Source organism: Piliocolobus tephrosceles, chromosome 1 (assembly GCF_002776525.5).
Source record: "Piliocolobus tephrosceles isolate RC106 chromosome 1, ASM277652v3, whole genome shotgun sequence".
Lineage (NCBI taxonomy): Eukaryota > Metazoa > Chordata > Mammalia > Primates > Cercopithecidae > Piliocolobus > Piliocolobus tephrosceles.
In genome coordinates, this window is record NC_045434.1 from 75,250,214 (window position 1) to 75,264,066 (window position 13,853).

General features: G+C 37.8%; 1 protein-coding gene across 4 annotated transcripts in view; it reads left to right on the forward strand.

Moving 5' to 3' along the window:
- TGFB2 (transforming growth factor beta 2) overlaps positions 1-11,997 on the forward strand; it is a 97,138-nt gene extending 85,141 nt beyond the window's left edge. For 2 of the 4 annotated variants that reach the window (XR_002729908.2, XR_002729909.2), the window contains 5 exons: positions 1,066-1,198; positions 1,322-1,432; positions 3,072-3,134; positions 4,648-4,801; positions 8,552-11,997. Coding sequence is in view for 2 of the 4 variants with exons in the window: in XM_023203718.2 (XP_023059486.1) it covers positions 1,066-1,198; positions 1,322-1,432; positions 2,957-3,134; positions 4,648-4,801; positions 8,552-8,710 (735 nt within the window). In the remaining 2 variants the exon portion in view is untranslated. Of the gene's footprint in view, positions 1-1,065; positions 1,199-1,321; positions 1,433-2,956; positions 3,135-4,647; positions 4,802-8,551 lie in introns of all 4 variants that reach the window. The other 2 variants (XM_023203718.2, XM_023203719.3) reach the window with 1 other exon arrangement.
- The last annotated feature ends 1,856 nt before the right edge of the window (positions 11,998-13,853 follow it).

Sequence of the window (13,853 nt, forward strand, 5' to 3'; positions counted from 1 at the left end):
AAAAAAAAAAAAAAAAAAAAAAAAAACACTTTTTCTTTTCTTTTTTTCTTGCTTTTTTTTTTTTTTTTTTGAGAGGGAATCTCACTCTGTCCCCCAGGCTGGAGCACAGTGGTGCCACCTCAGCTCACTGCAACCTCCATCTCCTGGGTTCAAGTGATTCTTTTGCCTAAGCCTCCCGAATAGCTGGGATTACAGGCACCCGCCACCATGCCTTGCTGATTTTTGTGTTTAGTAGAGACAGGGTTTTATCATGTTGGCCAGGCTGGTCTTGAACTCCTGACCTCAACTGATCCATCCAACTCAGCCTCCTAAAGTGCTGGGATTACAGTGAGCCACCTCACACAGCCTGAGATAAATACATTTTTCTAAAGTCTCAGTGTTTAGGCTAATTTGCTTTTAGACATTCATCTATGCGGAATACTAAACAACTTCTGCTTAGATTCATTCTGAGTCTACAGGAGATGGAATATCTTTATAAATCATAACAAGTCACATTAAGAGTAAAACATCCCAGCCAGGGACTTACCTCAAAAGCTGAGGCATGACACATATTTTAATGGCAATGGATTCGGAAACCAAGGTTAGGACCACTCTTTCTTTATTAGGAAGAGATTTATAATTCAGGGCCTTTGAGAGTGAGTCTGGGTCCTCTGAACTGGACTTCTCCTCTTGTCCCTTCCTGTACTCCAACTCCCCAAATTAAATAAGTAGGGAAGCAGAACAAGAAAACCATTAACTTAATAGCATAGAATTTATGGCTGAAACCTTGCAAAGCTTATGTCAGCAAAGTAAAATAATTACTGTCACTTTCTTTAAGACACTTGGCTTTATGGTTCCTGTCACCTTTATCATAACATGCAGCTGATTTAGAAGTTCTGTTTTTCATGGCAAATAGCCTGGTGTTATGTTTTTATGCATGTGACCATGCTATTGAGATGACAATACATGGCTATACTATAGTAGAGCTAAATTTAGATAATGAATTAGAACACTGTTAATAGTTTTGGTTTAGTCATGCTGTCAGAATGCCAACTCAGCCTTTTCTCTTGCTCTTTTTCCCTCTAGATTCTCAAGTCCAAAGACTTAACATCTCCAACCCAGCGCTACATCGACAGCAAAGTTGTGAAAACAAGAGCAGAAGGCGAATGGCTTTCCTTCGATGTAACTGATGCTGTTCATGAATGGCTTCACCATAAAGGTTACAGGCCACTCTCTCTTTTCCTCCCAAGATGTTTGATATCCCTAAGTTACTTTAAATTGATTGCAGATTTAAGGATATAGACACACATAAAAATGACCTCCTTGACTTAATGTTTTCCAGACAGGAACCTGGGATTTAAAATAAGCTTACACTGTCCCTGCTGCACTTTTGTACCATCTAATAATTACATCATCCCAAATAAAAGCGAAGAACTAGAAGCAAGATTTGCAGGTAACCGAAACTTGGTCATATGAGGTGAGGGAGGGAAGGGTCTATATTGATAATCTCATGGGGGATAAAATCAGTTTGCATGTGAAAATGAGACTGGTGAGGCCTGGGGAATTTCATTCATTTGGACAACGATATGGTTGGATATACGTATGTGAAGGGAGAAAGGATTGGAAGAACGGGATAGGTTCCCCATTTATAATTCTCAATGCCCAGTGATGACTTGGTCAATAATAACTGATTATTAACTCATTAACCCTCCGGTAGTAAGTTAAGACCTTTGTTCTTCATTGTAGCAAATCAACTTTCCATCTCTACTGATATTATAGAGAAAGATAGAATGTATTTAAGAAAATTCAACGATAATCCCCCAAGCCAAATGTCAGGAACTGACAACCATATTTCACAGAAGAAAGGAGTCTTCTCATGCTACAGCTCCCATAACTAACCTTCCATGTATAAGAATATTCCAACTTTTCTAGCCCATACCCAATATTTCAAGTGGGTTCCTTATCAGAATTTTATATTAGTTCATAAATACATAAAAAGGTTTTGGCTTTCCCCATGCTCACCTTTAAGTAAGTTGGACAAAAGTCATGGAGAGTGAGGAGATACCAAGGGTTCAAGTCACTTCATGTATTAGATGATGAGTTGTTGGATGATGAGAGGTGAGAGGAAATCTGTGCCCATGTGCCAATGCAGCATCTGCCCACAATGCCAGACCAGGGAATTGATTTCCCTGCCCTCCTAACATCACCCAGGACCTCCATCCACTTTTAGAAGACTACAGCAGTGCTCGCTCATGGAAAAATACTCCCAGAGGTCTAGAGATTTATTTCAGTCTCTAACCTAGTCATGATTCTCTGGAGTGTGGAGATTAAATGCTTAAACTGGCAGTCTCTTGAGCATGCTTTGGGGAGCTCATGTTTCTAAATCTTAGATGGAATCAGGAAAGTGTTGAGGATGCCATAAAATAAATGAAAAAGCCCTTTCTTCACAGCTTCCCAAAATAGCATTAGGTAAGGGTGACTTCTGTTTCACTTGAACCTAATTCACTCCAATTCAGTTAAGTCTCAGTTTATGTTCATTAGGAAAGTCTTTTGAGTTTAGTAGTCTTAGGAAGAGTGTTAACCAGCGGGTGACAAGGCATGTTCTATTGCCATGTGCTCAGTTGTTGAGGACTTGAACACTGCCTAAACTGAGGATTGACTAAAATAAACTGCCTAGATTGCCCTTGGACTATAGGTCAAAGACTGCTTCTATAGTGACTTTCATAACCAACAGCCTTGGCTTTGACACTGAACTGCCTTCTGACAAGAGCCCCATTTAGAAGTGTTAATTGTCACGTGGGTTAGTCGAAGTCCTGTTGTGCCATATCTATTTCCATGGGGAATGACTGTTGCCAGCTGATGCTGCTTTGGTGGTCATCACTGCTATTTGTGACAATATACAAAGGAAAAAAATATGGCTGATTATATTTGATGAAGGTGAAGCTAAATGTTTATTACCCAAATGCATTTTTTCAAGGTATTGATGGCACCTCCACATATACCAGTGGTGATCAGAAAACTATAAAGTCCACTAGGAAAAAAAACAGTGGGAAGACCCCACATCTCCTGCTAATGTTATTGCCCTCCTACAGACTTGAGTCACAACAGACCAACCGGCGGAAGAAGCGTGCTTTGGATGCGGCCTATTGCTTTAGGTAAAGGAAATAAAAATAAAATCAAGTAATTGCATCTGTTAACTCTTACACTGCCTTTGCCCTTTCTTCTACCGTGTATTGATCCAAGTGGAACTCATTGCTAAGGCCAGATAGAGTGCAGTACAGCTCCTGTATCTCATACCACCATTCTTCCCAGAGGCTTATATTCATCAGGTCTTTAAGCAGTGAACCAAATGTGAAGGGAGAAAACTAGCCCCTGAATTTTTTCCCCAACATTCCTCTGAAGTTCTTTGGCACTGAAGAAGAAAAAAAGCTCTCTGCCACTCAGAACAAATAAAAGCTTATTGGAGGTGCGTGATATCAACTCCTTAATCAAGAGAAACTCACCATCTGTATGATGCCTTCACCCTCACCAAGTTCGAGTGCTCATAGTCACACTTCTGTCATAGTAACAGAGATGAGACAGCTGAAGAATGCCATGTGTCACACCTTTAGCAACAGCATGTGAGAGAAGCAAGAAGAATTTATTTCCCATTCCCACATGAGTGCATGGAGGGAGAATGTGAATGTTCTTACGTGGTCTCCATAAGAGGAGGGCTCTTTCCTTATTTTGAGAGGTACAGGACAGGGAAGGGTCCTCACTGATGAAGGGCTCAAAATGTCAGATGCCAGGAGTAAAGTGGCACTTTTTGGTTGCCAGATCCAGTGGTTGCCCTCAGCAAGACTCCATGTTTCTTGATCTCTGGTTCATTCCTAGATTGGGGAACATGTGGTGAAATAAAGGATCGATTCTCAAAGGAAAATGCCTTAGACCGTTCTTTGAAAATTGCTGTTGTACTCCTTTCATTTTGTATTTGAAAGGGCAATAGAGGCTGGTGGTAGAACTGCCCAGTGTTGATTGGAAAGGGCTTCATCATGCCCAGCCACTCCCTGATTATATCTGGTCACTTGAAGGTAAAGGTATGATTTTCCAGGTCACAGACAAGGAAGTCAGGGTATAGAACTCATAAGGGCAAGTAGTCCAGCAGATCACCACACACAACACCCTATCATGAAAGTCACTTAAGATGACAATAAAGCCGTTTAAACCTGGCCCATGGGCCAGGCACGGTGGCTCACGTCTGTAATCCCAGCACTCTGGGAGGCTGAGGTGGGCGGATCACAAGGTCAGGAGATCGAGGTCATCCTGACTAACACAGTGAAACCCTGTCTCTACGAGAAATATGAAAAATCAGCCGGGCGTGGTGGCGGGCATCTGTAGTCCCAGCTACTTGGGAGGCTGAGGCAGGAGAATGGCGTGAACCCGGAAGGCGGAGGTTGCAGTGAGCCACGATCATGCCATTGCACTCTAGCCTGGGCGACAGAGCGAGACTCTGTCTCAAAAAAACAAATAAACAAAAAACACCTGGCCCATGGTATTTGCTCATTAGATGTTTGTTGAATAAATGAATGAGTCATTTTTCTGGTTTGGGGTGAGGTGGTGGTAGAGTGAGGGTGGTGAATCAGCTTTAAAATCTCCATTGCTTTTTTTTTTTTTTTTTTTTTTTAACAGAAATGTGCAGGATAATTGCTGCCTACGTCCACTTTACATTGATTTCAAGAGGGATCTAGGGTGGAAATGGATACACGAACCCAAAGGGTACAATGCCAACTTCTGTGCTGGAGCATGCCCGTATTTATGGAGTTCAGACACTCAGCACAGCAGGGTGAGTGTTCAGCTTACTTGTTGTCTCTGTTCTTGGGTTACCATGTGCACCTACTGATAGTATTTCCAAATGAGTTGTAATTAACTTGGTGCCCTTTTACCATCACACATGTATGGGTACTGGAGAAATTCTTTTATTAGGTTGGTGCAAAAGTAATCGCGGTTTTTGCCATTACTTTCAATGGCAAAAACCGCGATTACTTTCGCACTCCCCTAATAGACGAAGAGGAAGAATGTAGGCTGCAGATGAAATCAAAAAGTGACACTGATCAGTTTCAAACCACAGGTCTCACCTGCCCAGTTATAAACAACTGGAGGGAAGTTTTGTTTAATTTTTTCTTTATTTTATATTCTTTTTTCAAAAGTAATTTTTATTCATACATACTTGCATATATTAATGAGGTACATGTGATATTTTGATACATGTATACAATGTGTAATGATGAAATCGGGGTAATTAAGATATCCATCACCTCAAAAATTTATCATTTCCTCATTTGGGGAACATTCCAGATCATCTCTTCTAGTTATTTAAAAATATACAATAAATTATCGTTAACTATAGTAACCCTACTGTGCTATAAAACATTAGAATTTGTTCCTTCTATCTAACTGTATTTTGGTATCTATTAATCAACTTCTCTTCACTCTTACCCTGTTCCCAGCCTCTGGTAACCATCATTCTACTCTCTGCCTCCATGAGTTTTATATTTTTAACTAACAGCTATAAGCATAAGTAGCCAAAAAAAAGCACACCCGTTTTAGAATCAATATGTCACATAGTATCATTTATAGATAAAGTGTGACAGGACCCAGGTCTCCGTCTAAAAAAAAAAATCTGCTGTCATCTCCATCAGGGACTGTTATATTAGAAAGAACACTGGGGATTTCAGTTAATGCCAGTGAGTGTGTGATTATTAGTAAATGCACTAGCAATTTACTAATGTATGACAGTTAGAATGTAGTTTAACATCTCTAAACCTCAGTTTCTTGTCAGTAACAAGGAATGTCTGTATTAAAAGTTATCTTTAAAATAATAATGCCAAATGCAAGAGTTGATATGAAATACAACAGATGATATATGTAAAAATGACTTGAAAATTAGTTTCTCTACTTTTTAAAAATGTAACACAAAGTAAATGAGAATCTGAGTATTTTATCAAGTTGTTTCAGTGAAGATAGAGTTAATTCAGAAGGTAATTCCCAGATTGGATGGTATGGGTTTCCAGCAAGATTAGAGAAGAGTTTTTCTATGTAATAATGATATTTGTTCACATGCTTCCTCCTGATGGCTCATCAGGATTTTAGAGATAGAAAGGACATATCCAACTCTTTCATTTTCTTGAAGAAATTAGGGGCCAGGCTCGGTGACTCATGCCTGTAATCCCAGCACTTTGGGAGGCCAAGACAGGTGGATCACGAGGTCAGGAGTTCAAGACCAGCCTGGTCAAGATGGTGAAACCCCATCTCTCCTAAAAATACAAAAAAGTTAGCCAGGCATGGTGGCAGGCGCCTGCAATCCCAGCTACTTGGGAGATTTAGGCAGAGAATTGCTTGAACCCGGGAGGCAGGGGTTGCAGTGAGCCGAGATCGTGCCACTGCACGCCAGCTTGGGTGACAGAGTGAGACCCCATCTCAAAAAAAAAAAAAAAAAAAAAAAAGAAAAGAAAAGAAAAAAGAAAAGAAATTGAGGTCTAGATCATGTAGTCTAGATGATACCCAAGACCAAAGAGAAAATTAGTGACAAACCAAGGCTTGACACGTAGGCCTCCTTGTTTTATAACCAGGCCTCCATTTGCCCTGTCTTACTGGGTTTAATTCCTAAAATATGGTTAAACGTTAGGGTTTCTATTCTCCTCTTTATGCCTCTGTAAATCTCCCTATTAAAGAGGCATTAGAAAAATTGCCTTCACTGCAGGGTAGGAAAATGGATCAGTTGCCAGAAAGATCACATACTACATTCAGCTGAATTCATGAGTTTGGGTGTTATCAATTATTTTAGACAATCTGTATTATAAAAATTCCTCTTTAGTTCATATGAAAAATCATGTGTTCATGGAGCATAAAGTATATTTATTTATAAATGCCTGCATATGCTGGAATTTAAATTGACAAATATGGCTCCCCTTCCTTCAGCTGTTTTCCCAACTCCCCTGTAGACTTTGGCACTCGGGGGCGACCGTGTGCTTGGCCATGTGAGGGAAGCTTGCTCATGCCTGTCCCTTTGTCTGAGCTCTCTGGCCAGGCTGCCTCCTCTGGGCTGCGGCAGCAGTAGCTGTAATGTGGGCAAGGCCCTGTTGCCAAGTAGAAACATAATTCTCCTCTCTGATACACAGAGGGAGTGTGTGAAGGCTGAGACCACGCTTGTTTTTCAAGGAGAGAGGAAGAATAACTGTCATGGTCACAAATATGTGGTTTGGACAGTTACCCAAGAAGCCAGAGGTAGCTTAATAAAGTAGTCAGTGTTGCTGTGCTGAACAGATCTTCTGTCTTAGGCTGAAAAAATTGCAGTGAATCTCGAGGAAAAGGTCACTTGCTGTTTGACTAACACATTAATGGCATCCTTGGAAATGTCTCTGTATCATCAGTGGGGAACCTACATACTTCCATTAGTAAAAGTTGCACACCCCTCTGATACAGAATGGGGTTAAAGGTATAAGTCTAATTATAGAACCATCTCTTCATCCTGTTTTCAGACTTGCCATTAACTCCTCCAACTCAGCAACTACTATTTACCACATAGAAAGTTAATGGAGGGTTGATTATGATTGTGATTATGATTATGATCGTTTTAAGCAAAATGTAAGAAAGTGAATAATTCTTTCTCATAGGAGATCTTAGAGATCGCTTTTATGTCATTTCTAGCATCATTGTGTCTATGAAGCAATGGTAAAACTTTTTTTTTTTTTAATGAAAATTGAGGATACCTTAAGTTGGCCTGAGGAGGCACTTAACATAGAAAGATTTCATTTCCTTCCTTCCTTATTTATTTATTTAAAGAAACAAGGTCTAGGTGTGTTGTCCAAGCTAGTCCTGAACGCCTAGACTCAAGTGATTCTTCAAAGTGTTGGGATTACAGGTGTGAGCCACTGTGCCCGGTCTGTAGAAAGATTTCACGTTGCTTACAGGTGTCTTTTTCTCTATCCAAGGGTAGATTAAAGCTCTTATGAGAGCTTTGATAAAACTTTTTATTCTTCTACTTATTCATGTATTCATTTCTTCACTTAGTACATGAATCTCTTTTTGTCCAGAGAAGACTTACTGGGGCTATAAGATAAAAGCAGAGTCTATAGAGTTCCTGACCTGAAGTGAGCTCTTAATCTAGATGGAATTGAAATGTATACTCAAGAAACAACTTCATTTACAGAGTAGTGTAGAAAAAAGACCAAATGCTACAAGGATCAAGTTTTGTGGGGACCTAGGAAGTATGTGCAGCCAAGCACTGATCAGAGGAAAGACTTATTGGAAAAACTGGGAAAATCTGTTGAATGAGCAGTTTTTTCCAATCTGACTCTTACAGAATCATTTGCTTAAGATGTGTAAAAAACAAGTTCTATGTGGGAAAATAATTTGATGATTGCTAAGGTCACATACCAGTTTGACTGTAATTTAGGAAATTAGCGACAGAAAATAATTCAAATTGCCTACTCAGTGCTGTGACTGATAACAACGCAGAATTGTTTTTTAAAAACTAATTGTGTTCATTTTCCATCTTTCCCTATGATGTCTCTCCTCTCCTGTGTCCTTTCAGGTGCTGAGCTTATATAATACCATAAATCCAGAAGCATCTGCTTCTCCTTGCTGCGTGTCCCAAGATTTAGAACCTCTAACCATTCTCTACTACATTGGCAAAACACCCAAGATTGAACAGCTTTCTAATATGATTGTAAAGTCTTGCAAATGCAGCTAAACTTCTTGGAAAAGTGGCAAGACCAAAATTACAATGATGATGATAATGATGATGACGACAACAATGATGATGCTTGTAACAAGAAAACGTAAGAGAGCCTTGGTTCGTCAGTGTTAAAAAAATTTTGAAAAGGCGGTACTAGTTCAGACACTTAGGAATTTTGTGTTCTGTTTGTTAAAACTGGCATCTGACACAAAAAAAAGTTGAAGGCCTTATTCTACATTTCACCTACTTTGTAAGTGAGAGAGACAAGAAGCAAAATTTTTTTTAAAGAAAAAATAAACACTGGAAGAATTTATTAGTGTTAATTATGTGAACAACGACAACAACAACAACAACAACAACAAAAAAAAAAAAAAAACAGGAAAATCCCATTAAGTGGAGTTGCTGTACGTACAGTTCCTATCCCACGCCTCACTTGATTTTTCTGTATTGCTATGCAATAGGCACCCTTCCCATTCTTACTCTTAGAGTTAACAGTGAGTTATTTATTGTGTGTTACTATATAATGAACATTTCATTGCCCTTGGAAAATAAAACAGGTGTATAAAGTGGAGACCAAATACTTTGCCAGAAACTCATGGATGGCTTAAGGAACTTGAACTCAAACGAGCCAGAAAAAAAGAGGTCATATTAATGGGATGAAAACCCAAGTGAGTTATTACATGACCGAGAAAGTCTGCATTAAGATAAAGACCCTGAAAACACATGTTATGTACCAGCTGCCTAAGGAAGCTTCTTGTAAGGTCCAAAAACTAAAAAGCCTGTTAATAAAAGAAACTTTCAGTCAGAATAAGTCTGTAAGATTTTTTTGTTTCTTTTTAATTGTAAATGGTTCTTTGTCAGTTTAGTAAACCAGTGAAATGTTGAAATGTTTTGACATGTACTGGTCAAACTTCAGACCTTAAAATATTGCTGTATAGCTATGCTATAGGTTTTTTCCTTTGTTTTGGTATATGTAACCATACCTATATTATTAAAATAGATGGATATAGAAGCCAGCATAATTGAAAACACATCTGCGAATCTCTTTTGCAAACTATTAAATCAAAACATTAACTACTTTATGTGTAATGTGTAAATTTTTACCATATTTTTTATATTCTGTAATAATGTCAACTACGATTTAGATTGACTTAAATTTGGGCTCTTTTTAATGATCACTCACAAATGTATGTTTCTTTTAGCTGGCCAGTACTTTTGAGTAAAGCCCCTATATTTTGACTTGCACTACAGATGCATTTTTTATAACATTTGCCCTACTTGTGCTTTGTGTTTTGTTCATTATTATGACATAAGCTACCTGGGTCTACTGTCCTTTTTTTTTATTTTACAAAAAAGATGGGTTCGAGTTCAGTGGTCTTCCTTCATCTTCCAAGCATCATTACTAACCAAGTCAGACATTAACAAACTTTTATGTTAGGAAAAGGAGGAATGTTACAGATACATAGAAAATTGAGGTAAAATGTTTTAGTTTTAGCAAGGATTTAAGGTTCTAACTAAAACTCAGAATCTTGATTGAGTTAAGAAAAGTTTCTCTACCTTGGTTAAATCAATATTTTCATAAAATCCTATTGTTATTACAAAGTGGACACTTCATAGGAAACCTCTTTTTCTTTAGTCAGGCTTTTAATATTCAGGGGGAAATGGAAAGATACATATTTTAGTCGATTTTTCAAACGGGGAAAAATGTCCAGGTTAGCATAAGTCATTTTGTGTATTTCACTGAAGTTAAGGTTTTTATAAATGTTCTTTGAAGGTGAAAAGGCACAAGCCAATTTTTCCTATGATCAAAAAATTCTTTCTTTCCTCTGAGTGAGACTTATCTATATCTGAGGCTAAAGTTTACCTCGCTTTAATAAATAATTTGCCACATCATTGCAGAAGAGGTATCCTCATGTTGTCATGTTGGGGTTTATAGAATATGTCAGTTTGTCACTTGTCACTTATTTAGCTTTACAATAAAAATTAATAGGTAAAGCAATGGAATATTTGCAGTTTCACCTAAAGAACAGCATAAGGAGGCGGGAATCCAAAGTGAAATTGTTTGATATGGTCTACTTCTTTTTTGGAATTTCCTGACCAATAATTAAAGTAAAGAATTGGATTTGCAAGTTTGAAAACTGGAAAAGCAAGAGATGGGATGCCATAATAGTAAACAGCCCTTGTGTTGGATATAACCCAATCCCAGATTTGAGTGTGTGTTGATTATTTTTTTTTTGTCTTCCACTTTTCTATTAATTATGTGTAAATCACTTTTATTTCTGCAGGTATTTTCCTCTCAGATAGGATGACATTTTGTTTTGTATTATTTTGTCTTTCCTCATGAATGCACTGATAATATTTTAAATGCTCTATTTTAAGATCTCTTGAATCTTTTTTTTTTTTTTTTTAATTTGGTGTTTCTATAAGGTCTTTATTTCCCATAAGTAAATATTGCCATGGGAGGGGGGTGGAGGTGGGAAGGAAGAGGGGAAGTGCTAGTATGCAAGTGGGCAGCAATTATTTTTGTGTTAATCAGCAGTACAATTTGATTGTTGGCATGGTTAAAAAATGGAATATAAGATTAGCTGTTTTGTATTTTGATGACCAATTACGCTGTATTTTAACACGATGTATGTCTGTTTTTGTGGTGCTCTAGTGGTAAATAAATTATTTCAATGATACATGGATGTCTTTTTCCTATCAGTGCCATCATCAAGTCTAGAAAACACCTGTGATGCAGTAAGACTATCTGAAGCTGGAAAAGTCATACCACCTTTCACATTGCCCTCTGCTTTCTCTCTTAAGGATAGTCACTTCAGAAGTCATGCTTTAAAGCACAAGAGTCAGGCCATATTCATCAAGGATGGAAGAAATCCCTGTGCAGTCTTTTTATTCCTTTATTTATTGGTATTTGGTAATTGTTTGAGATTTAGTTTCCATCCAGCTTGACTGCCGACCAGAAAAAATGCAGAGAGATGTTTGCACCATGCTTTGGCTTTCTGGTTCTATGTTCTGCCAACGCCAGGGCCAAAAGAACTGGTCTAGACAGTATCCCCTGTAGCCCCATAACTTGGATAGTTGCTGAGCCAGCCAGATATAACAAGAGCCACGTGCTCTTTGGGGTTGGTTGTTTGGGATCAGCTACTCGCCTGTCAGTTTCACTGGTACCACTGCACCACAAACAAAAAATCCCACCCTATTTCCTCCAAGTTTTTTGGCTGTTACCTACAAGACCAGACTCCTCAAATGAGTTGCCAATCTCTTAATAAACAGGACTAATAAAAATAGTAATTGTGACTCAATCTGGTTGTCTTGCTTTTTGTCTAGTGAAAGAACTAGTGTGTGCCTGTTATGTTGTCTAAACACCATCTAGAAACAAACCATCAATTCAAGTATTGAGGGAGAAGAGAAAATGGTTTCCTTGTCTGCAATCTCATCTGTGTTTGATCTTTCATAGTAAACTCATAGAGGGAGGAAGTTTGTCACCCAACTCATTCATTCATGCTTCTGTGCAGCCTGGCTAGTCCCAGACCTATCACTGCAACATTATATTTAATTGATGAGTAAGAATAGAAGGTATCATAGAATCAGAGAGATGAAAAGAGCCACCTAACAGCCTTACAAACTTTGGCAAATTTGTCAGCAACTCTGGGCCTCTATTTAGCTTTAAAATGAAGATGAGAATACTTGCTCTATAGCGTTTTGTCTGTGTGTTTTAGTGCCCTTGTCGTTGTTAAGTGAATGGACACGCGAAAAGGTTCCTTGCTTAGTGATTTTTTCTGTAATTGGCTGAGTAAATGGCAGGCAGGCTTACAATATTTCCAAGCCTGTTCTGTTTTTGGTTTCTTGGCAATCTTGTAATGAACTTTTAACCTCCAGAGTATAACCTGGGCTCATATTTCTCCACCTTGATACTAAATGTGTAAAATCTCCAGACCCTTATCTCATAAATTGATCAGGACATCAGTAATTCCTGAGAATATTCTATAACTCTATATGTTAACCTTTTGGTTACAGGACTGACAGAAGTTATTTATAGGGAAAATGTTCATTTTAAGCTTTGCTGAAGTCCACCAATTAAAATTCAAAGTAAAAGAGAACAGTGGCTAGTTTAATGACCCACTCCCTAACATGATAATGCAGTATTGATAACTATAGTATTCTAAGTATCTACCAGACACTGCTCTCTTTTAATTTATTTAATCTCATATTTAATCCTAGGATGTAGTTGTTTTAAAAAAAATGACTCCATTTTAAAGGGAAGTGAGCAGACTCAGAATGCTTAAATTACTTGTCCAAGACTACTCAGTTTGTTAGTGAAGGATCCGGAACTTCATTGTCTGTTATATTAGCCAGTAGCCACATGTGGCCATCGAGCAATTGAAACATAGCTAATGTGAATTGAGATATGACAGATGTGTAAAATATACACCACATTTTGAAGACTTAGTACAAAAAAGAATGTATTTTTTTTTGTATTTTTATATTGATTTCTATATTGATTACATGTCTAAATAATACTATTTTGAATATGTGGGATTAAATAAAGTATATTATTAGTTTTACCTGTTTTTTTATTTTTAACTTATTTAATACAGTTACCAGAAATTTAAAATTACGTATGTGGCTCACATTTGCGTCTTGTATTCTTGTGTTTCTAGTAGACACCTCTGGCGAAGAATTTGAAAGCAGCTCTGTTTACAAACAATGACTACATGATTCCTGTTATCTATAATATTACCAGTCTTTGTTTTTGTAATTTACATATGATTGAACTATGTTAGGTCATACCTTATGAAAATGCAGTTTTTGTAGGTCAAAATTTGTTGAATATTCACATTCTATAGAATTCAACATAAAAGGTGGTGCTGACTGAAAAATGTGGTAATGAAAGTACAAATTTTACCTAAGCCCTACTGGCAAAGCCCTTGATGAAACTGATGGTTATGTACAAGCAAAGCACCACTAAGTGGAACAGCACAACCTACTCCTAAGCAAGATGGGCTGTTGTATGAAATGATTTCAGCCCTTAGAAATCTTCATTAATGTACCTGTGACAACATTTTCTATCATTTTTAGGGAAGAATAAAAAGAAAAAGCCAAAAACTCACTGTTCCTTGTAGTCACTAGTCTTGAGATGACATTACTTTTCTATCTG